Consider the following 25,143-nt stretch of genomic DNA (forward strand, 5'->3'; position numbering starts at 1 on the left):
CCCCTTCTGCACCGATTCCAGTAACACCCACTCAGCCTGGGGAACGGGGAGCGCAGCGGCAGAGGGATCGCTTCCCAGCCAGTGCCATGGAGGTCAGCGGTCCGTAGGGGAAGAGAAAAAAGTCGTAGTTGAACGAGTTAGAGCAGACTGTGCAAAAACCTGCAGTACGGTTTTGTGACTGCTCCAGCACTAGTATTTCCTGACCTCTGCCAGCTACTCAGTGCTGCTCGTGTGGGCAGCTGATGCCAGTATCCTCATCGAGTGCAAGGTTCATATTACACACTAAAAATATCTTCCTTTTGTTTGAAGTTGTGAAAGATTAAACTGCCACAGTGTTCTTCGTTTCCGTAATGGATGTTTTGCCTGATGAGCATGGAATGTACCTAACCTGCAGAGGCTGGAGTAACCAGTTTGGGTTTGCTGCTGTTTTTCAGAGGCAGAGCAGCCAGTGATGTTACAAATGTCTTTTTTTCCAAAGAATATTTGACGTATTTCATACAAATTCTAATGCATTTGTACAAAGGTGACCAAGAAACAAAGAGAGTTTGTGCTGTCTGACATTATTAATGACTATCTTGGTGTAGCATAGACAACAAAAAAGCATGATAGTCTTTTCTAAAAGTGTTGGGCAATGACCAAAAATGAGTTGGTTAATCAAATAAAAAGGAATGTTACAGTTTTCACGGTTTGCATGACAAGCATGTGATGTATTTAAATGCTATAGATGCCTTTATGTATATAGCAGGAGACAGCTGGCAACATCAATGAAGCATGCAAATAAGATCAAATGAACAGTGCATTAAAAAAAAAAGATTTAACTACCTTTTTAAGGAAGATCATTGAAAAATTACAATTAGTATTAAAATTAATTGGATTTTAAAACTTATCTGTGGGTTATAATCCCTTGATGTTTCTTTTTTCTAGTGAAACCCTTTGAATTCCCGGAAGATAAAGATAAAAATGATTATTAGAGGATTTATCTGTATGTGATATAGAAAAATGTAAAAAATCAAAATGGAAAGCAACTGTTGCAAGTACCAGAAAATTATGCTATTAATTTAAGTGTCATCAGAGCACAAAAGATCACATTTCAGGACTGTGTGAAAATTATTAAAATACTGGAAATAATAGTACTTAAGATGAAGATATTATACGCTAAGATGTGGTTAAGTGACTGACACTATTATATCACTTCAGGTATTATAAAAGTAACAAAATGCTTTTAAAGATAATAAGCGTTACGTTTTGAGATTGGCAGTATTCACACTTTTCTGCTTAAGTGCTTTCCTACTTTAATAGAATTTAATAACAGGAGGAAAAAATGTAGCATTTTATTTCTAAGCTACACCGTTTCTTTCTAAAACATGTATGCAATAAAATAGGAAAACTTATTACATATAAAAATCATACTTCTTCATCTGAGAATGTTCATATAATTTGCTTGGTTTTGTCCAGGTGAGAAAGGAAGAACATAAACTAAAGATTAAAGGAAACCATTCCATGTATATTTTGTGTTATTTCCAGAAAAATACCTCTTTAAGAACCGAACATTTAATTTGCTTTTTCTTTTTGACCCCAAAAATTTGTTCCTGGACCACGTTCTGAAGGCTCCTTATTCTCCCATGTGTCTGCTCATGACACTTCCCGGTTCCTCCTGATTCCACCTGACTTGAGGCTCGGAACCCTGGGGTACGGGGTATTACTCCAAACAGAACTCATCGCTTTCCTCCTCGTGTGTTCTTCACCTCCCTTCGGTTCCCTAAATTCCTGTTTTGTACCCTCTGGCCATCTGCATTTGGAAAGGTGTTAGCTCGGCTGCCGAGCGTGTTCTGCACTTGAGGAAGTTTTTCCCTGTGGAAATAGCTGCTTCTTTTGTGCTCACGGAGGGTTTTAAAAATGACTTCTTTTGCATCGGTGTTCTGAATATTGTCCCGTATAATGACAGATTTTTCTGATTCCATCTAATCCGCTCTCAAATATTGAAATCCCTTGAGTGTAATCCTCTGATTATTAGGTGGTTTCTCCTTCTTTTACCATATTTACATGGCTCGAAATCTAAATGTTAAGTACCTGTTTTTATACTGCTTAATTTTGAGATAATTGTGACATTGTTAGGCTCTATTTCTCAGAGTCTTTAAAAAATAAACAAGCTACTTTAGTTACGTGGGTATTTGTGGGTGTTTTTATTTGGTACCAGTGCCACGTTGCTCAGCTGAAGTAGAAATGAAATATCAGAATGTTAAGAAGTTTAATAGTAGATTAATCATTATTCTTACTTTAATTTCCCAATAGTTTGTTACAAGTTACAATGCAAATGAATAGTTGTTACCAGTTTGCAGGAAAGTTTTCAGAAAAGGAGTGTAAATCGCCATCAAATCCAGGTGTGATGTACACGTATCCCAACACGTTGGAACTACTGGGATTAGAGCACTTGTTTGTACTCAGGATCCAGCTGCTCTTTACTTAACGTTGTTTCAATGAAAAAAACCTGTGAGGTTCAAGGTTTTATGCTACAATTGGATACGTGCTAAATTTTAACACTTCTTAAATTACCTAAAGTTTGTGTTTTAAGTGCTCTCTATGGCTGTAAGTGGAAACTATATGAAATTTGTTTAAATTTCTTCTTGTCTTAGAACTCCTTAATAGACATTTATAATCAGTTCGTGGCGGCGTTAGAATCGCTGAAAGAATTCTGGGATGCCATGGATGAAATTGATGGGAAGACATGGGTGCTTGAGCCAGAAAATCCCACACGGAGCGCTACAAGAAGAAGAATTGCAATAGGTATGAAAAGATGTGAAGGAATACAGTGGGGTTTAGAAGAAAAACTCAGGGTGCTGTTTTGCTTTGCTTGTCTAACCAGATGGTGCTTGTCTGAGTCAGGAAAACAACAGGCAGCACTTAAAACCAGTGAGACACAACTCTCTTATTTTGTGTATTTAAAAAAAAAATCACCTTCCACAGAATACTGAACCTGTTCAGGAAATTAATTACAACTTTATGGGGTTATACAAAATGAAAGTTGCTGCAGGAAAATATGGTGTATTTGTAAACTATGAACACGTAGCTGTCAAAAACTGAGGACTTGCATGATAACTCTAGAAAAATGAGTATTAGTAAAAAAAAAAAAATTAGCTTAGATGAAGTCCTTATTTCATTCACATAGTCCAGATTTTTTAATAGACTGTTCCTTTAGATTGATCCTGTCCTGCAAGAGTGAAAGGAATATTAGAGTGTAGTCAAAAGGCAGAAAAGGGAGTTAAAAGTGGCGAGTGGAAAGGAGAAAGGAAAAAGAGAGGGAATTCGAGGCATATAGTGTTAACCATCTGAAAAAGTACCTTAATTCCTATGCCCATGTCTGGCATTTTAAGGTCTTAATACATATAGGATTAGGAGTCCTATAATTGCAAAGGAGAAACTTGCCACTGTCAGAGGGCAGAAACACCGGGGGGAGCATTACCTTTGAAAGAGAGTTCTGATTTTCAGCTGAAATCCAAAATACCAGTGGCACGTTGTAGAAATCCGACAAGATACAGTGGACCAAAGTAGACTGAAGTTGTCCCTGAAACCTCTGTGTGTGCGTGTGGTTTTTAACCTGGATCCCACACATTTTTGAGCCGCTTACCCGTATGAAGAGCAGACCTGCTGAGGATGATGGGGTCCCTTGTAAAAGAAAAATACTTGCTGTTTCAAAAGTCTGCCACTGTTCGCTCAGTCGGGCAGCGTGCTGTGGAGGGGACTGACTTAACTCATTTTACTGCTTGATGTTGGCTTTATGCTTCTCTTTTTGATTGTATTTTTTTTTTTTGACTGGGGAATTAATAACAACTACTTCTCTACTACCTTTAAAATTTCACTAAGATTTCAAATGGATTATGTCCTCTAGCTTCAGTTTGGTTATTCAGAAATAAGTCTAAATGTCAAGGTTAAGACTAGGCTAGAAGTGGTGTAAGACTGGCAGCTTTTTTTAATCAGTTGCTATTTTTAATTACAGTCCATTGAAATTTAAATACTTCATATATACTGATATTTTGTACAATTAATTTGGATAGCTACCAACTTTTTAATTATTTGTAGTAATGAAAAACAGCCTGAATTAACCCATTTAAAAGTGCTTTTAAAAAAAAGTTAATGTTGACTACTAAGTAAAGCTCCCCTTATGACTTACTTGCTTTCTCACTGTAGGGAACAACGTCTCGTTGAACGTGGAGGTGGATCCTCGGCATCCAGACATGCTCCCCGAGTGCTGTTTTCTGGGAGCGGATCATGGTAAGGCAGAAGTAAACCAGTAAAACCGGTTGTTTCTCTTCTCAAACCTGATCTCTGGTGAGCCGGTACCAGTGCACGCGATGTCAGGCTCCTGGGCTAAACAGGAATTCAGCGGCGTGCGTGCAGGAGAGTTTTACAGTGCAGGCGCTGGGTGTGTCACAGCCTGAATCCATGGCAAGCTGTTCTGCTCTGCGAGTGACACTTTTTTCCAGTTCAGAGGGAACCCTGTGTCCCACAGATGATTACCCAATCGTGTTTATATTGTAATATGATTTTCTTAAAAAAAAATAAAAAAATAAAAAAATTTACTGCATATGTCCTAATAGTGTTTGGAAATATTTAAGTCTTTTCCTCTGTGTCCCACAGCTTTTTTTCCAACTTTTAAAGGTAAATAAGACCATATTTTCAACAGTATGATAGTTTAAATATTAGTGTAATGAATTTCCAAAACAAAAAATGAAGAGCAGTCATTGACTTAAGAACCTTAAATAGTTTACAAAAACCAACCCGTGCCTTCCCCTGCAGTGCTGAAACAGTAAGAGGTCAAATGGGGTGGGGGAGCAAAGAGGATCCTACAGATGATGTAATGATTTATGTGCATTGTTTGCAGTGGTTAACCCTTTGAGAATTAAGCTGAACAACAACATGCACTTATGGTAAGCATCTTGAATCATACAGGTTTGAAACCGAAATGGTATTTGTCCTTTTGTCATTCCTAGTGTTGATTTTTTTCCTCCCTCTCTCCCACCTGCAGGGATCCAGAAATCAGTTTATTACAAAACTTGAAAGGCGTCTTAGAAATTGATTTTCCGTCTCGTGCTGTGCTAGAAAAAAGTGTAAGTTGCTTTTTGTTAATGATCAGTCGTTATTTCTGAATAAGTAAAATTTAAATGGTCACTTTATAACTGCCAGCAAAAAGGAGAGACTTAGAAGAGAGGTAATTGGATTAATATATTGTCACGAGGACTTCTGAACTTCCAGCAACAATTGTCAGAGCTTGTTAACCTTTGATTAGAGGTGCACACTTTCCTGTGGCCTTCATAGCAGTACGGCGATTAATAACAGGCTTCGCTATTAAAAGGGAAGGAGGAAGTTCCAGAGTAGCTAATGAGATGTGGAAAATCCAAACATTCTGTTATGGATGTTGATGACTTAAGTTCTAATTAGGTAGAGCTGCTTAGAGGGGACCAGAGGCCATCCAAATACTGGTGCATTTCAAACAAACTTGGAATTAATTTTTGACAATGCTGGAGCACTGTATGACTTCACTTTCACTTGTGAAATTTTTTAAATTAATATCTGACTGTCTGATGTCCAAATGTAATGATAAATCCTTGTGTTTAATAAAAAAGAAACAACAGGGCCCCAAAAGTATGAAAATGTTTGTCAAATGAGATGTAATTCAGTGAGAGGACAAAATAAAACCTAGCTGCTATGGTATAAACGTATATATTGAAGGCAAAACTAATTAGTAATTCTAAGTAACAAAAAATGCAAAAGCAAAGACAAATGGATGAACGTGGTTTCTGCGTTACCAGCCGTTTCTTGCTTTCAGTTGTCCTGTAAGCTAAAACGTGTTGTGTTTTAAGGATTTTGCTAAGGACTGTGGAATCTGCTACGCCTATCGCCTGGACGGCACTACTCCAGACCAAGTGTGCGACGATCCCCGATGTGGACAACCTTTTCATCAGGCTTGCCTCTACGAGGTAAAGTAATTAACGGGACAGGCTTGCTCATTAACTCACAGATTCTGGAAAAAAAGCATTGCCCACTTAACTGTCGGATGAAGCCAAGTCCTTCGAGGAGTGCTGCAACAGTCACTGGGCTTCCTCTGGCCTTCTAACCCCCCATTCATGAGTGGGCTCCCTGCGGAAGGGAACTCACCTCATGTTGTGGTTGTACAGACCACGTCAGGTGTTGTTCAAATGAACTCTGGTAATAGGGGGCTTTAATTCTTAAATTTGATACTAAAGAAATGTGAGTTTTAATCGACTTACTTGTGTTGCAGTGGCTCCAAGGCCTTCCTTCCAGCAGACAGAGTTTTAATGTCATCTTTGGTGAGTGTCCGTATTGCAATAAGGTAAGGAAATCCAGTGAAAATGCGTGATTGCACCAAATAGCGTGGGGTGGCTTACATAAAGGCAAAAACTGTAACAAAAGCAGTTGTAAAACAGAATTTGTGGCTACTATCTTCCCTTTACACTTGGGAATAAAGAGAGGAAAACTAAACTCCCATGCATTTAATGCATTGGTATTTAACTCAAGGTTTTCTGAAACAGTACAAAGATGGCTACACGCCAGTTATCGACATATTAGTGTTAAAATAATTAAACATCACACCCCATTGTATTTCTTGATACTTTTTTAATGTTGCTGTAGCAAAGGTCCAGTTTTTTAAAAAGAATAAAATAAAATCTCACCCTTTGTAACACAAAACAGCCTTGTACAAATAGTTTTGGCGAATATGTAACTCTTGAGTGCAGATTTGGAAAGTTTAAGAGCCTTTAAAAGGTATGTATTGACAGTATTATTTAAAAAAATCTTTTTCAAGCCACTGACACTGAAATCTTCAATGAAGAAACTTTGAGAAGAAACTGCGTGATGGCAACACTGGAGACACTGGCCCAGCGACATCAAAGCAAATACAAGGAAAGCAATATGAGTAGCAGAAGTACCAGTATAGCTGTGCTGTAGGGGTATGTCTGCTCAGTGAACGCCAGCCTGAACAGCACCGAGATGGAGGGGCGAGTGATGGCAGAGCCGGTTTCTTGCCGTGACACTGGAGGATCTGTTAAGAGTGGATTGTGTTTCTTTTTGGATTCTGAGAACATTGCTTGGCTGTCGAATGGTGGTAACATTCTTGCAGTGTCGTTCTGCAGGAAAAAAAATAAATAATAAACTTAATATTGAGTAAGCGAGATGTGAATTGGAAAAACCAAGCTGCCCAAGATGCCACCTAGGTATTGAAGTTATCCCAGAATACAATCCAATTCTTACAAAGTCTTAGCTCTGGGATTTGCAGGTCCAAGTACATCGTATATTAATATGCATAGCATTAGGTGTGATTATACACCTGCGAGAGAGACATGCTCTTATGGAATTCAACAGCGGAAAGTCTTCTAGATCTTTAACTCATTTTCAAAAAATGTTAGATTTAAAGTGTTCCTGCTAATAAAGTTTTAGCCTGGAAACCCTAGATATAACTCTGAAGTTTAATTTGCCATTTTAATTTGTGTAAGTTTTTGCATTTCATCCTGAAGCTGAAGTTCTCCTGATTTATTACGGGTAGCGTAACGGTGCTGTTAGCGCGGGGTTTGTTCTAGGTGGGTCGGGTGCTCTTTGGTCTCCAGAAGCAATGTCCTCCTTAGCTTACCTTTTTGATCTCCATTCCTGAAAGGAATCCCCAAACACTACAATTCTCTTTCTCACATATCCAAGACCTGACTGTGTTTTCCACTGTCCCTTAGAAAAATTTCCACCTGTGGTTTCCTTTCCATGATCCCATTCACAACATGTTATTTTTTAGCAGTACATCCCACTTATTTTCAACCCTAGCAATATAGTTTTCTTGGTGAAAATTCAAAACCTAAATTGTATTTCTCTAATAGAATTTTCCTGTCTTCCTGTTTTGTTTTTTTTTTTCCTCTTTCAACTCAGTTACAGACATGTCTGTTTCTTTTCTTTAAAAAAGAAGCATGGGCCCCGTCTGATAGAAAGATACTGTTACATCCAACATAAAGGCAGCTCCTATGGTTTTTCTTCATACTTTTTGCTGTTCCCATATTATTTTCTAGATGTTACTTCTGTCTTCCCCAGTTTGTCAGCTGTCCCATCTCTTTCAGCCCTCCTCCCCTTCTTGTCCTACTCCTCTCTGTCAGGTGTTCCTCTTTCAGCACAGAAATGTTTCTCATTTTAATTTACACCTAAACTGGAACTGCTTTCCAGCAGCATCTTACCTCAGCAGACCCACTCCTTCTTTCACCGTCCCAGCTCAGTGATGTTTTTTTGAATGTCCTCTCCCAAAGGATAAATCTGGGAGAAAGGACTTTCCCTCTGAGTAAGTTCTGTACTCAGACCTTAACTGCATCGTCTGTTACTGGCCACCCCACCTGAGTGTCTAATTTGGGCAACAGCCTGGAGCAGTTGACTGCAGGCGCCTCCTCTAACTGAAGTGTTTGGAATTGCTCTCCGGAGAACGCCTGACAGCCTCTCGCCACTCCAGTTCCTGCACAAACCACTGCCTTTTCCCCACTGTGCCTGAGGAATCCTCCTCAATTTTCAGTACTCTAAAATTTCCCATACAGCTTTCCTTTACCAATCTCCTAAACTATGTGAAAAGAATGGAGAGGAAGTCTGCAAAAGGAAACTAATACACTTCTGCCTTTTGTCCTTCTCCAGTTTCTCGTCTGAACATCTGAAACGTTCCCTGACATCCCTTTTGACTCCCCCCCATTACGCACAGTATTCAGCGAGTACCACAGAACTGTTCTACACAGATGCAGCATTAGTCACATTGGAATAGCAGCTTTTCCTTTATAAAGGCTAAATCAAAACACAAATACAATCTAAATACTAGACCAGCAACTGGTCCCTTCTTTAAAAATGTGTTTTCCTTCCTCCTACAAGGAGAGAAACACAAATCCCAGTTCCTCTCTGGTGTCAAGATCTACAATCCATACAGTGTGCTTGCTGTTCAAGTACACGGGAAGTTACACCAGCTTGTTCTTTTCCTGTATCAGGTGGGAAACCTAAATGTGGCTCGAAGATCTGCTTCTTTCTCAGGACTGCTGTACTTTCCTACAAAATACACAGGAGGGAAGACATTTGCTACTTTTTTTGCTAATCTCTTAAATTTTACATTTGAGGACTAGGAAGTAGCACTGCAATATCTTCATATCACAAAGCTGTATTTGTTACTTTGAGTCACTGCTCTGTCAGGACTCCAGAGACTTTTCAGAATCTGTCTGCCTCACTATTAGCCAAAACATCTCCAAAAATCGTTCTGCTCACCACTTTCCTGCCTGATGCTCTCAGGTACAGCTGTGCTTTTTCTGCTTCACTCTCCCAGCTTGTACCGGAGTCTCCAGGAAGTGATCAGCAGACTGCTTGAAGCAAAGAATTTTGGATTAATAATTAAGCTATCTTTAAAATTGCATTTTTTGTGCTTATTAGAAATTGTCCTCATTTAACAAGTTATTTTTCTATGTGAAAGAAAAACAGGGTAGAATCTCTTTGTTAAAATAAACTCCCTAGAAAAGGAGCACAGTGTGATTACTAAGATGTACTTTATTCTGCGTTATTTTTACTAAAACCTTGATTAAATTTTTTTCATCAATTTTTTCAGGTAACTTTTTTGTGAAGAGCAAGACTGAATTCATTCATTCAACCTTTTTATGTAGTAAATTACGAATAATATATGAGGTGAGTTAGTTAACTACTAAAATCCTCAGATTAAAAAGTCAGAATTTAAAAATTTAAAGGGCGCTGTGAAGTTTTTCACTACGTAGAAAAGGAAACAACTGAAGTAAGTTTCTACCAGGAAAACAACGGGATCCACAAAGGGAGACTCACTTCCCAACACTTTTATCTGCACGCTGGTGCAGTGCTTACTACCAAACTAGTAAAAACTGGGGTGTTAGTTTGCTAATAATATGACCAAGCCACCAAACTTAGCTTTTGTGGCAAACAAAAGTTTGCAAGTGAAAGTTTGTATACATTTTGTTCAGGCTTGCTTTGCGGTGGTGTAGGGCTTGGGTTTTTTTTAAAAAAAATCTTATTTTTCGAAAAGCTGATCTTTCTTTTGTGGGGTGCCATGACTGTTCGAAGGTAACACCAAAAACCTCACCTTTGGCGGGCGGTCAGGCTCCGGAATCACAGTGTACAATTTAACTGGCTTCTCCTCAGCCTGGCATTGCCAGCGTGCTGCCCGAGTGTGGGGCCTGCTGGGGCAGTTTGGTTCTTCCTCCTTCACCTCGGTTGGCTTCCGTCGCACTGGTTTCGGTGACGGCTTCAGCAAGGGAACCTGTCAATGCACAGACAGTAACTCTGGATGCTGGAAAGAATTCAGAACGTTCAAAATTATCACAGGTACCATTCCAGTACTTGGCCCTGTCAGGTCTGAGACAGGGATGGGCAGTGTGCCCTGTTTGCACTTATTCCCTGGGCTTACAAGAAACTCCCAGTTTTATGTGTGGAATAACACAAGACAGTAAGCACATGCCAGCTTCTGCTGTTTGTGACAGCATGCTTGGCTTTTTCCAAGCGCTTTTCATCCTTGCCCACCCCAAAAGGTGAACATGGAGCTAACAGAGCAGACGAACTCCCAGGAGACACCATGCGTCACTGCAGTGCCCAAATCCTCACCTGCTCAGGCTCTGTTTGGTGAAGCATCCTGTTTAATTTACTTGGCTTTTCTTCATCTTGGAGTTGTTTGCCTTTTAGCCCAGTACAGGCTTTGACGTATTCTTCATCTTCCATCTTTTTTTGCTTCTGCCGAACTGGTTTTGGCACAGGCTTTGGTAAGCAAACCTGTTGATGTACAGTGAACAATTTTGCGTAGTAAAAAAAAGTAATTATTTCAAAAAGAAAAATGCTCCATCTTCAGTTCCAAGAACATAGAATGAGTGTAAGCTTTTCTCTGTCTCAAAAAGAATTGTCTTCAGCATTTTAATTATCAATAAACGTCTTCTTCAAGCAGTACAAAGCACTCTGCTGTATTTGGGAAACATGGTATGCAATAAACTTCCGTTATACATTTCGAAGCATTCACTAATAACCTGTATTGGGAACGATGCCAGTAAGTCACTGTTTGTTTCCTTAACAAGTGGAGCTGAACACATTTCGTATCGCTGGATTGAGTCAAATGCAAAACTCTACAGGAAGATAATCACCAAGTCTCCTGGCTCGGGTAATCTGATGTAAGAGTTCAGGCTTATAGTCTCTTTCAGCCTTCTAGAATGTCAATGGGGATAGCTGCATGGCTTAATGCAAGTTTTTTGCAGCGCTGCTCGAAGCACTGAGTATCAAATGATATCTGGTTGTGGCTTTTGTAACTTGGAAGACAAATGCAGCCAACACCCAGGCTGCACGCCACATGCCTTTGGTACTGCTGGCAGACTGGTAACTCTGTAACTGGAATGTTTGCATATGGTCCTCTGTGCAGCAGCTGTACCTGAACACAGCAGCTACAAAAGGAGTGAAGGGCTTTTGTACACTGCAGATTAAATATGTGCAGGGGATAGAAACTGAACAACCTAAGTACTGTTGAAAACATCGGTAGGCATTTCATCTATTGTTTAATTCAAAACACTTTTTAAGAATATAATCCATAGTTCTGCTCTGTGAAACTATTAATGTTTAGATACGTAAAGGTGTATCTGAACAGCCACTCAAACTAGTTTCAAACAGTCTCCCTCAGTACGTAACACCGCAGACAGCCCTGAGAACGCAGCTGCCCGGGTGAGGCTCCGTGCCACGCCGACAGTCAGCCCAGCGCAGGGGCCCAAGCTGCTTTCTTGGCATCACGGCACCATCCTGCACCGCGCAGGAACGGCTCCTCTTGCTGCCAGCTAACTCTGGCATCTTCACAACGTACACACACCTTAAACGACTACAGCACTGTCAAACCAGGACTTGGAGCACTTGTGAAAATATTTATTTTATGCCTAAAAATTACCATATTCCACACTAATTATGCTTTGGTATCTGTGTAGTTATTTTTTAATATAAAACCTACAACATCCAGCAAGTAATCAGCTGGCCTTACACACTTCACTTGGCCCTAATGCGAGCACTATCACCGTGGGTGAAAAAGCCAAAAATATTTATCCAGTGCCAAAAACTGTGCTAAACAAATTTGAGAATCAACTCAATGAATATTTTATCACCTATGCTCCGTGTGCAATTGAAACAAAGAACCAGGAGGTAGCCACTGTTACACCTTTTATGTCATCTCAAGATTAGGTTCATGTACTATGGCAGGGAGCTGCACCTTAAAATTCATGTTCTGTAGCAATTCTTCTTCACATCATCTTCAAGGAGCAAGTGTTACAGGATCCCCTTACTGGTACTTACGGGTGTTTACTGGTCTTCAGAAGGGAATTAACCCCAAATCACCTCTTTCCTGTGTAACAAACTGGTACAGGTGGAATCAGACAGGTCATCTGGAGTCAGATTCTGCTCATAAGCAAGAAGTGAAGAGACAGTGGATTGTTTGTAGTGGCTCCCACTATTCTTAGGTTGCCTCTTTAACGGAAGAAGTGTTTGGTGAATAAAAGGAGAGGTGGAAAAGGAATGCGGAGGGCTGAGATGAAAAGAGTCAGGGCCAGGATAACTAGAGATGGTGCCGTGAAGAGATGCAGTGGGAAGTGCCTGCCTGTCATCCCACACTTTGTCAGGACTGTAGCACCAAAGCACACCAGGCCTTGAATATCCTCCACAGCCCATAACCACAGATTGAGAAACTGTATTTTCTGAAAATAGCAATAAATTTAGTTCAGTTACCTGCTCTCTCTCCTTGTGCTTAAAGATTCTTTAAGTCTTTTGAATAACCGTAGAAATTTCCTTTCTGCGGCTGTTCTGCAGTGAATGTTACAGGAAACCTGCGTATACAAGCAGCAGAACTGGCTGAAGAAACGAGTATTACGCAGGTAAAATACAGGTGATCGTTGGAGCAGCGCTACCATTCCTACTATCCCAAGAAGCAAGACGCTCAACATTAACAATTTCTCTGAAGAAGTGATGACAGGTGCCAAGATTTAGAACTATGCAGACACACTCGCTCTCTGATCTTGTTCTTGGCCTTCGAAACCAATTCTGCTTAGTCCTGCGCCACAAGAGCGGTGATAAGAGAGTTGGGGCTGTTCAGCCTGGAGAAGAGAAGGCTCTGGGGTGATCTTATAGCAGCTTTCCAGTACCTAAAGGGGGCCTACAGGAAAGCTGGAGAGGGACTTTTTACAAAGACATGTAGTGATAGGACAAGGGGCAATGGATTTAAACTGAAGGAGGGGAGATTTAGGTTAGATATAAGAAAGAAATTTTTTACATTGAGGGTGGTGAGGCACAGGAACAGGTTGCCCAGAGAAGTTGTGGATGCCCCATCCCTGGAAGTGTTCAAGGCCAGGTTGGATGGGGCTTTGGGCAACCTGGTGTAGTGGAGGGTTTCCCTGCCCATGGCAGGGGGGTTGGAACTAGATGATCTTTAAGGTCCCTTCCAACCCAAACCATTCTGTGATTCTATAACGGACTCTCCTCACTCATGGGTTTTGCAGTGGGGTTGTGCACGTGCAAACTGCAAGTGCTACAGCAGCTTTTACAGCCTGGAAGTTCAGGATCATCTTTTACACCAGCACACTGCAAAGTCTTAGGCCAGGTGATAAGAAGAAAGTAGATCTACTGTTCAATAGATGACTCCAAGAAATCAAAGGCGCTTGTGAACCAGATCAGCTGGAGATGAGTGAAGAGCTACCTGCTATTTCAATGAAGTTCAGAAAACAGTACAAAACTGAAAAAAAGCTGCTCAAATTAGTGAGAACGAAGTGGTCATCACCATAGCGAAAGAAATACTGTCCCTGAAACAGCTTTTGGTTTTGATAAAAGAAAAAAAAAAGTGGTAAAACCAGAAAAGTCAATAAAATTGCTAAAATAAGTATCTGTAATTACCAAGATCAAAACCCAGTGCCTTTTTATTAAACGTGAACTTTTGTTCTGCCTACCATAATACGTAAATAGTGCTGACAATTGGTTTGTGAGGCACTTGCTACAATAAAATGTAATTGTATCATGAGAGAAAGGTGACAATCAGGAGATCATGAAAAAATTACATATTCTCACTGGTGGTTAATTAGCCATGCAAAACCCCCTCAAACAGATATTCTCTTCTATTAGGAATGATTACTATGCAGGCCTACAGATGTCAATACCACAGTCGTTCAAATACTTCTTTCCCTACTAATTGAAGGTTGTAAAGCTCTGGTGCCAAGGTTTTGCTTCCAAAGAGCTAATTTATGACTAGAAGGATATTTTATGTCTTCAGTTGCAGCAGCTACAAAACTCAGCAAATCAGAACCATCTGTGCACCGATACTTGAATCACCATTCATCTCGCAGCCTATCAGTCACGTTAGTTTGCATCCTGCATTCTTGGCTCACGTACACTTGTGATGGTCCAAAGTTCACCAGAAATATTGAAAATGAACGGCACCCTGACCCTGCCTTGCTGCACACGCGCCAGAGGCAGAAGCGGGGCTTTCGCATACGGGGAGTTTCGAGGCAGAGTATGATGGGACTGACATTTCGCAGCAAGTCCAGTAAGGCTGCTTATTCCCTCAATCTCCACTTCTTAAAACATGGGTTTATTAACTGTGTCGTTTCAGACTTAAAAGTCCAAAAGGAAAATCTAATGCGATAGCTGTCCATTTTAATATTCTGGGTCAGTGCATCCCACAGCACTGCATACCAACAACACAGTGAAATCCCAGAATAATCCCTCCTCCACATTAGCGGCTGCAGGAGCAGAAAGGCAAATGACAAAGAACAGTTTGAAAGTGAGAAAATGAATTAAATGTTTTCACTAATAAAGGTAACGCTGCTTTTCATCTGGAACGAAGGAAAAACCTGGCATTCGGGCGCATCTTCAAGATGTTCGTGAACAAAGTCCCTGACTTCCCCATTGTCCTGAAAGTAAAGCGTTCTCCACAGACCCAGCGCTTTGAAGCGAGAGGCTGCAGGTCAAAGGACTCATGACAGTTCTTCCTCCTTAAGGGTGGACATCCCACATTTTAGCAAGCCAGGGGAAACAGGAATTAACAAACATGGTGTATTTAAGGCAAAAGAACTGCTGCGTCAGTCTCATTTTGAGATCTTAAACTATTTCCTCTTCTACAAAAGAAAAGGCAACAATCAAGCAGGAGATGTCAGAAACAAGCCCAGAACTGTCTTACTTTTGATGTTTTAACAGCACCGTGATTCCGTGTGCATGCTGCAGCAGAAAACTCCAGAGGCCCATCGTAGCGAGTTCCACTTGACTCTAGTCCATCCAGCAGGATCTTCTTGAGCACTTGATACTTTGGCTTCTCATCATAAGCCAAGTCATAAACACATGCCAAAAACTTGGATATTTCACCTGTGGAGCATATTTTAATGTAAATTTCACTTAACGTAGATCTAGAACTTCAGAAAGAATTTAATTCCAAAATGGATGACAGGATTTCAGCTGAAGACACACTCAAAACACAAACCTGACAATATCTTGTCTTTTCGAGAACAGGAAAGGAAAAGGTAGACTTGGCCAAACAAACTAACCCTGAAGTGCTATGTCTTGTCATGCACTAATTCATATAGCACCAAAAGCTATCTAAATATAAAAAAATTCAAAATACTGACAAATATTGTTGGTTCCGTGTAAAATAGAAGTATTTTATGTTTGATAGATCATAACGCCCCTTTAAACATAAACTGCTCTCAACAACCCTGTTTGAATCTGCATAAAAGTTAGACTCTGAGTGCTTGGGAAAAAAGCAACATCGTTTTTTACTTTTAATACTTTGACAAATACTGTTTTTGAGATTACATCCCTAAACCAGTCTAACAGCAGCATTGTTTTGCTATCATGGAGTGGTTCTAGAAACAGGGAAACCACTGAACAGGCAGAAATAATTCCACTGGGAAAAACATATGGGGAGGGTCAAACTTTTCTTTCAGTCAAGACCCAAGTGTATCCTGAAACTGGAGTACTACACCAGATATTAGCATCTGGTAAAATCCCAGAAGTAAAGATTTACTAAATACGTATCCACACCATGAATATATTTTATGTAACACATGATGCATTCCAATAATTCAAATACAGAAATGTTACGACAATAAGTGAACAAATCAAAAATAGGTACTGACCTTTGAAGGAAGTTTGGTGTTTTCCCTGAGTTACTCTTGTGTTTCAGTGGAAGGAGAAACACATGACAAGACAAACCGTCCATTCATTTGCTTCTCCAAACTCTGAATACTAAGCAATAAACCTTTTGTAGACAGTTGCTTACTATTTCCATACTAACGGCTCCTCTGTTTCTAAGGTAGTCACTGCTCCCTAACACCTTGGATTGCCTACGGCTAAGATCCCTGATGTCACACGTCAGAGATGAGACTGATCAGGGTTTTTGTACTACCATACACCAGTGTTGGAAATTCAGCCCTTAAAGTCTGTATCATCCACTTAGTACTTGTTTATGGGATCATGCAGGAAAGCAGCAGCAAAGAGAGTTCCTGCAATAGAAGAATTAAGTGTCCTGCATCAGTAAGGATTGAGATCCGTTTATTGCAGTGACCAGCATTCAACAGCACCCAGGAAATCTCTCCCCTCACAGTAAACAAGCCTTTGAGCTAAAAATGCTTAAAATATAAAACAAGCCTGTACATGAAGGGTCTGATCTAGCTCCACTCAAGTCAGAAATATTAATTCAATTAAACTGTCCCCTGAATTAATGAGTGTGACATTCAATCTAACAATGAGTATTGTGTAACTACTGTGTTGTCACTGCCCTGGTGAGGCCGCATCTGGAATATTGTGTCCAGTTCTGGGCCCCTCAGTTCAAGAAGGACAGGGAACTGCTTGAGAGAGCCCAGCGCAGGGCCACAAAGATGATGAAGGGAGTGAAGCATCTCCCTTACGAGGAAAAGCTGAGGGAGCTGGGTCTCTTTAGCTTGGAGAAGAGGAGACTGAGGGGGGACCTCATTAATGTTTATAAATATGTAAAGGGTGACTGCCATGAGGATGGAGCCAGGCTCTTCTCACTGGCATCCAATGATAGGACAAGAGGAAATGGATATAAGCTGGAACACAGGAGGTTCCGCTTAAACATGAGGAAGAACTTTTTCCCAGCAAGGGTAACAGAACACTGGAACAGGCTGCCCAGAGAGGTTGTGGAGTCTCCTTCTCTGGAGATGTTCCAAACCCGCCTGGACACGTTCTTGTGTGATCTGATCCAGGTGGTCCTGCTGCAGCAGGGGGATTGGACTAGATGATCCTTTGAGGTCCCTTCCAATCCCTGACATTCTGTAATTCTGTGTTATCAGCCACCCACCGATACTGCAGGCTGAGTTCTGCTGGCCAGTGAGCGTAAGCGGTTCACGCAGCCGTGACGTCAAGGCGTTGACTCAAGGATGACTTCTGCTTGCACACTGTAGGTTGCCTGAGACCAGAGCCCGGGAATACTGCACGGACTCAGGCCTCTTGAAGGCATCTACCTCACGGTGCCAAACTTTGCCATTGCACTTATGATTTCAAATTGAAGACTTTGTTTAACTTGTGTTACTTCTACTTTTGTACTGCTTCCACCACCTAGACCAAGACATTTAAGTATTTTTTGTAAGAGACTAAAGAGCTATATGGTACATAGTACAAGCACACTTACTACAGCTGCTTCCAGAAGAACCCCATTCCATCACTGAACCTGGGAGCTCATCCATAAGTCTGAAACAACATGAAAGTGCAAAAATTTAATGCGAGTTTGGAGCAGGTGATTCTTCATTTGGGATTTAGGAAGACAGCAAGTCTCAATTCCACAGGGAGCGGACCTCCGGGATAGCTAATGATTCACAGTACTGCTTTTAAAACAAAATCTCCTCTTACCAGCTATATTTTTAACTCTTTGGAGACTGCTGATTTCAGCAAGACCAGGCTTACAGCTACGACTGCACTTTAAGTTTTTCTTTGCAGAAGTTTTAAGCTTTCTAGAAAGAAAAAGAAAAGTCCTTTGAGCTGAAATGGCTGGTTTGGATTTCAGCTTAATGATTAATATTTGTATTTCAAAATTGAAGCAGTTCTGGTCTGCCTACTAGTCATTTACCACCAGCTTCTTTCTGCCACGTAGCTCACGGGCAACTGGGTGATGACTTTCAAAATTGCAAGCAGGCACGGCAGGGACAAAAGGAGAGAGGGAGGTTAAGCGACCTTCAGTCCCATGCACTTCACAGACTGAAGGGCAGGGCCACGGATGTACTTTCCATCTATCCAGAAACAGAAATAGCAAAGGACACTGGAGCTCAGAATCAATCACACCCTAAAACCAGACGAAGTAACGCCAGCTCTCATCTTTATGCAGGCGTGAACCAGATGATGTCCCAGCACCTGCAGGGACCTGCAGCTGCACGAGCCCCCTTGCCCCGCTAAGTGGAATCTGCTAGTTCAGTCCAGCTGTTAAAACTGTTAAAGGACCCCTTTTGTTTGCTTGTTTGTTTAAAGGAGCCATAAAGCCTCACCAGTAAGTAACAGGATGTGTTCTCATAAAGGTGGGTACATCGGCTAATAACCTTCAGTTTGTTGTTCAGTACCAGGAACAGGAGTTTCAATTTCGGGGAAATTAAACAGTTAAACATTTTCCTGTAATCTAGCTTAAATTCAATTCAAATGGAGCCTCTCCTCCAATTACGGCATGGCACCAACATTTCTAAGCCCAAATATACCAGCAGTCCTTAAATATCCCCTTACCAATGCCCAAAGCTTTGGCACAGTTGCCTCGTTGACCCAGCATTCCTGGGAAGCAAGACTAGGAGCTTGTAGCGAAGGGATGAGAGGATGAGACAACTGGTGAACAGAGCTGGAGGTTCTGCTCTGGCTCCTGCCTCTCAGCTGCACCCCACCTTCCAGGCCCAGCCCCTTCCTCCTCCTCATCACACAGGCTCAGAAGCGATTCGCCTGTGCTGCTTAACGCACTTCCTAACTCGTAAGCAACTGGATATGCACAGATATCCAGATGTCTATTTCTGGCCTTTGAAAACAGGATAGGCACTGAAAATTAGGATAAATAAAAGGAGATGACCCAGGTAAGTTGCCTAATACCAAGAATGTAATTCATTAGATTAACAGGCTATTTCTGATAAATGGCATCAGTATAATTTTCTGTGCGTTTCCTCGAAGCATCTGTTCGCTTGGCACCTTGAAAGCGCGAGCAATCTAAGGGTTAACGCACGGGAAGAACTGGTGAAGCAGCTCGATTGATTAAATTGATTTAACATTGAATTGTATAAGTGTTGCCTTGCAGGGGGCTGTGCAGCGATCGGAACTTCTAAAGGAGAAACATTAAACGTAACATGCGATGTCAACATTTGCAGATGCAATCTGTGTTATCCGCAGTCTGCAGGCCAACCTCGTCTCTGCTGAGAGCCGGTGCCACACGGAATTTGCAGATTGATTTCCGTGGATCAGCTCTCCCTATTGTGTACCTCTGGTGTGACTTGCCCTACTTAAAAGTTTGCTGCCTTTTCCAATTGTGATGTTACATTTATGGGTAACTACTCTTCTGTACAGCCTTCTACAGGCTGCACTGTACCAATTAACTCTCTCAAGTCCCAGCTGCAAAAGCAGAGAAAGAAAACACTAACACACTCTGATGCTTCAGTAGGCTCTAAGTGAGTCATGCTAGGAAAAAGGAAAGATTTTAATCAAGTTCCTTAGTATTTTGGTATTTAATTGTTTGTAATAACACTAAAAACCTACATAAAAACATCTGAAAAAAAGTATCATATAGAAAGTTAAATAAATTGAATGCACATGTGGAAAAACTTCCAAGAGATGTTTGTACTATAGTCTCTGCAAAGCACCGTGAAGTTTAACGCAAACACACAGCCTTCTGTATGTTCAATAAGGCCGGCACTAATTCACAAATGTTTTCTTCAAAAAAAGAGTATTAAAAAAACACACAGCAGACAAAATGACCGTGTGCTGTGCGTTTGAATTTATCATCTCTCTTGAGCAGTACATACATAAACGTGTGGAAGAAGGTACACATGCACATAGAGTTCACATTTTTAACTGCTTCTAACACCTCTCATTGAGGAAAACTGTTTCAGCTTTCAGCTCATATGGAGAAAAATTGTTTTGCCTTTCTTGTAATATGCTATTTTACAGCACATATAGCTGTCTTTTTCAGACCTGTTTTGCGAAGGGGTGAGGATGCTGTAGGGTTCGAGGGTGGTGTGCGTGTGCACATATTTGTCTGTTGTTTTATTCTTACTTTGTTTTCGCAGTCTGGACCGCCACAGGGTCCTTCAGGTTCTGTTCCCAGGGCAGCTTCCCACATAACCACTGCAGCATGCAGTAGCCAAGGATTTCAAGGTCACCTCGTCTGGATGGGGCTAAAATGCAGGGAGGGAAGGGGGAAAGAGGAAAAAGAAGAAGAAAAAAAAAGAAAGATGAAGAATAAGAACCCCTTCTTAGGAAACAGAAAAGACTTTGATTGAACTAGTGTTGATGAAATATGAAAAAGCCAAATGGGCAAAGTGTTTTGTTTATTCAGCTGTATTAGACCTAAAACGCCCCGGCATTTGGCCACAGTCCACAGACAGGCAGTGACTTGTTGCTGCTGAAGTAAGGGTCAGTTTCCTCACCTCCTCCAACTTCATCCTTCCTCAGTCTGGCCTGTCAAATGGACTTGATCCCCATGGCCTCTGACATGATCCAGACAGCCCATAACTGAGTACCAACACTTTCTCAAAGAGCCAAGCAGTAAAACAAAGAAATAAATGTCTGCCGCTAAATTGCTAACACATGTTCCAGGAAGTCCATGGGGTCCACATTGGTCATGCAGGGACCCTGTGAGTGCAGACTAAACACTGATGGCCTTTCCTGTTCTCCTGCAGAGCTATTTGAACTTGGAAGATATGACAAAACTGCCATCTAGTGTACATTTACACACCAACGCTGTCTGCTGGCAAGTAGCACCGACTGTTTGTTTAGCCGTAGCACAGGCTACGTACACTTGCTGTTTAGCAAGTCCTGTGTAAACTTACCAATACTGCTTCCAAAAAGGAAGTTACTTCAGGAACAACTTATTCTTGCACTGCACATCCCAAACAGATACACTGACTACAGAATATAAATACCATAGATACCGTTTAATCAAAAATTAACCCCATCTCCAAACACCTTCTACGCAGAAAAACAGGTAACCAGAGTTAATCTATAGATAGACTTTTCCAAGAGCAAGGGGGGGAGGGGGAAAGGTGCAATACTAAGAGAATTGCTATTGCTTGCTGCTAGTCAGAGGAAACCAAACTTGAAAACATGAACAAGTAGGATTGCTGCAATCCCTCTTTGTATGCATTTGACTTGCAGGCTATGGTTTGCAAGTCAAGACCACATGGAATCTGCAAAACCAGAAACTGTTAATCATGATTAAAGGCAGACAGATGTAGAAGTTAAATTTGTGCTTTTCCAGAATAAATTTGCGCTTTCTAGGAACGAAGGAAGATTTCAGATTTGTTCAGTACTTTTTGTCTAGCATAAAGACTAGTAGTTGAGCACAGTGCTGTTAATCCAGCTGTAAACAGATATCATATTTTATGGGCCTTCATTAAATAAATTCCAGAAAGTCACTCGGCAAACTTATCTTTTAATTTAAAAAGTCATCTGCTAAGAGCTATGGTGCCAACACATCATAACTGTTCCTTGTTACTGTACACACATTATTGTAAAAGCAGAAGATTAGTTCTTAGACGTGTTCTATCCCAACTGCTGTTAGACTACGGGATTATTCAAGGGCCTTCAGTCTAACAGAATGCTACACCGTCCCCCGGGTGTCGTTGATTTTCTGCACTAGATTCAGCAACGTCCTAATGCAAGACTTGGCTCTCGTCTTAAAACAAAAACACAATCTCTACCACTCGCTGTTCTGTAGTGATTTCTTCAGCCATAAATCTCCTGTTAACTGTGGAACTATTCCATTCATACACATGTGTTCACAACTCCTTTTTCCATTATAGCAATTCCAGATTATAACCATATAAGCCAGCATGTTTGATTGCAGATCCTCCCGTTTTCACATGATGCTTCTCTGGCACCTGCTTGTGTAAGATGGGCTACAGAAAGCGGCTTTTTGAGCAAAACTGTCAAAATCACAATGGATCAGTTTTTTCCGCTGAGGGACTAATTGATATGAATCTGTAAGTAATGCTAAGTCGATTGGATTTCAGAAGCTAACCTAAGATAACTCGTTTTCTGACAAAACAGTCCCCAGAGAGGAAAGCTTACGTCACAGTTACCAGTTTGACCATGACTAATTACCTTCTCGCTCACATGCAGATCTTCCAGCCTTTTCCTGACACACTGGGGCAAAGCCTCCACAAGCAGGGAGCTGTCTGTAAGTAAGACTTCACTACTACCTTCCTAAAGCCACGGTAGTCAGCTGGGGGGGGAAGGTACAGGTAACTAAGCCACACATCACTGAAAAATCGGAAGTGCTAACTTCCTCAATTTTTAAAATCATTTAGATCCTTATAAAAAAAGTATTCAACTAACTAATCTCTAATGAATTAATATTATCTATGAGCAATGGAATTTCCCCCCAAATAAAGCACTAATACATAAATTTGAACTATATGTTTACTTGCAAAAATAAATCTGTTAATACAATCGGAGATTACACGACTTCTTGATAAACATCAACCGAGAGAAGACAATCTGGCTTCATTTTAAATGTGATAGCCATGCAAAAATAATACGATTCTGCTTGATAACTTGCTACAAGAGTACACATTCAAAATAGGGCTTATTTAAATCAAATTCTCTTTGTAGAGAGAGAAGTAGTCTACTTCTCTGTAGACTAAAAGCTTGTTGGGATTTTTTCTTTCTTTTTTAATAGATACTTGATTTCTTCTCTTTTATTAACCAGAAATTTTTTTATTATTATTTTAGTCTGATATGAAATCCTATTTAATGGGAACATGTTGGGGATATTTTATTTCACAATATTTTTATAGTTTAATTTTTTAATTTGAAGCTTTAAGGCCTGATTCTGTCCTCATTCCTGCCAAGATAAATCAGAAACAAGTCCCCTGAAGTTAATGAATTAACAGCCATGTTGAAATCAGAGTCAGGCCATCACAATTTTTATATACACCACAAATATATACTCAAAACGCAGGCACAGGGTTCAACAATAACTCAGAATAACAGAACTGAAGCAATTCACCCTGAGAAGAAAATATATTATGTATCTCTGTATACTGGATTTGGCAGCTGAGCCCTAATTTATATTCAGATTACTATTTCAAAATAGATCATAAATGATATCACACCGGCCACAATATGCTCTCAAAACTACACAGCTCCCAAGAACTCAGCTGAAACCCATGGAAAAATAGTTTTCCACTATGGTCCTTATTAAGCTAACTTTCTCAAGCCTGTTGTACAGATCTAGGAGGCTAACGAGTGACAGATGAAATGTTCTTCTAATATTTTTAATTAGCACTGTTATGTTACAATTTTACCATTAGTGTTTCTTTAGATTGGAAGCTTTTTCATGAAAAGGATCATTTTAGTTGCTCGTATTGCAGCGGAACCTCCGATTCTCACTGGCATTACAGCACACAAATTCATGTTAATTCACAAACAAATATAGCTCATACTATACTCATTAATCCAAAAGCCCATAAAGGAAAGCAGTTAACAAGACCACGGAGAATCACAAGTATGTTTAAAATGGATCATGACAATGTTTTAACAAATGAATTTAAAATGATATAACTTTTTAACTCAAAGTTGAGATGATAAAAAAAACAGACAAATACAAGACTTGTCAAAAATCAGTGCCTATATTAGGGGCAGGAAAAAGGAAAAGACCAAAAAAAGCTAATAATCAAGTATTGCTTCTCCAAGGGGCTGGTCAGTCTGAGGAGTCCACTGCAGCAGGATAGTGACTAACTGAATAGAGCAGGTGGCTACAGAGAAAAGGTTGGATAAATATAGTTAAATTCAAAAAGTTTGATAAATTTCAATGCTTGGAGGCCTTTCTGTACAGTTATCCAGTCTCAGGCAGGGCAACTGCCAGCAGGAGCTGGGAACAATCTCTCCTCCCCTCATGGTCAGTTCTGCACCGTTGGCTTGCATCGTGGTTTAACCTCAGCTGGCAACTAAGCACCACGCAGCCGCTCGCTCGCTCCCCCTTGGCGCGATGGGGGAGAGAACCAGAAGGGTAAAAGTGAGAAAAGCCGTGGGTTGGGATAAAGACAGTTTCACAGGTAAAGCAAAAGCCATGCACACAAGCAAAGTGAAATGAGGAATTCCTTCACTGCTTCCCGTGGGCAGGCAGGTGTTCAGGCACTTCCAGGAAAGCTGGGCTCCATCACGTGTAACAGCGACTCGGGAAGACAAACACCATCACTCTAAACGTCCTCTCCCTTCCTTCTTTTTCCCCCAGCTGTATATGCTGAGCATGACATCATGTGGTATGGATGTGTGGTATGGTCAGTTGGGGGCAGCTGCCCCAGCTGTACCCCTCCCAACTTGTTGGGCACCCCCAGCCTGCTCGCTGGTGGGGTGAGGAGCAGAAAAGGCCCTGGCTCCATGTAAGCACCGCTCAGCAATAACGAAAACATCCCTGTTATCAACTCTGTTCTCAGCACAAATCCAAAACGCAGCCCCATACCAGCTACTGTGAAGAAAGTCAACTCTAACCCAGCCAAAACCAGCACAGTTTGGCATGTTGCTGAAGTACTCACTGACAGTAACCACCGCCACAGAATGCTGGAAAGAAAAACAAACCCAGTGCAAACATGGTGTCACCACAACTGGACTACAGCTCTTCCAGAGAGCTCAGTATGGGATGTGGCAATGGGCAACTTTTCCTGTGCCAGCTATGGTCTCTGTCCTAAACTCATAGAGCCTACAGCTATACACTCGACTGGTCACACAGCTGACTGGCACAAAGCCTACTGCAGAAGTGGCAGGAGCTCCCATAGTTGTTCGCAGGAAAGACACAACCATGACTCCCCAGCACTGACCTCGCCTTGGGTGGTCACAGAGGTGCCATCCTGACAATATCAGCCTCACAGTCCTGAGGGCTCACGTCCTCTCAAAGGCAGCAGCAAAGCTGGCAGCAACCAG

At 41.0% G+C, this 25,143-nt stretch overlaps 2 protein-coding genes across 3 annotated transcripts in view; one reads left to right on the forward strand and one right to left on the reverse strand.

The window, feature by feature from the left end:
- FANCL (FA complementation group L) overlaps positions 1-6,859 on the forward strand; it is a 30,378-nt gene extending 23,519 nt beyond the window's left edge. The window contains exons 8-14 of the mRNA XM_086631136.1: positions 2,634-2,784; positions 4,186-4,269; positions 4,880-4,925; positions 5,024-5,105; positions 5,859-5,975; positions 6,278-6,349; positions 6,821-6,859. Coding sequence (XP_086487262.1) covers positions 2,634-2,784; positions 4,186-4,269; positions 4,880-4,925; positions 5,024-5,105; positions 5,859-5,975; positions 6,278-6,349; positions 6,821-6,856 — 588 coding nt within the window. The 3' untranslated portion in view covers positions 6,857-6,859. The remainder of the gene's footprint in view (positions 1-2,633; positions 2,785-4,185; positions 4,270-4,879; positions 4,926-5,023; positions 5,106-5,858; positions 5,976-6,277; positions 6,350-6,820) is intronic.
- A 43-nt stretch (positions 6,860-6,902) lies between these two features.
- Positions 6,903-25,143, reverse strand: part of VRK2 (VRK serine/threonine kinase 2) — a 46,422-nt gene continuing 28,181 nt past the window's right edge. The window contains exons 8-13 of one of the 2 annotated variants that reach the window (XM_086631135.1): positions 20,276-20,396; positions 17,678-17,733; positions 15,209-15,390; positions 10,633-10,797; positions 10,115-10,291; positions 6,903-7,142 (exon numbers count right to left, since the gene is read on the reverse strand). In XM_086631135.1, the coding sequence (XP_086487261.1) occupies positions 6,903-7,142; positions 10,115-10,291; positions 10,633-10,797; positions 15,209-15,390; positions 17,678-17,733; positions 20,276-20,396 (941 nt within the window). Of the gene's footprint in view, positions 7,143-10,114; positions 10,292-10,632; positions 10,798-15,208; positions 15,391-17,674; positions 17,734-20,275; positions 20,397-25,143 lie in introns of both variants that reach the window. The other variant, XM_086631134.1, reaches the window with a different exon arrangement.

Source organism: Tauraco erythrolophus, chromosome 2, assembly GCF_009769465.1.
Source record: "Tauraco erythrolophus isolate bTauEry1 chromosome 2, bTauEry1.pri, whole genome shotgun sequence".
Lineage (NCBI taxonomy): Eukaryota > Metazoa > Chordata > Aves > Musophagiformes > Musophagidae > Tauraco > Tauraco erythrolophus.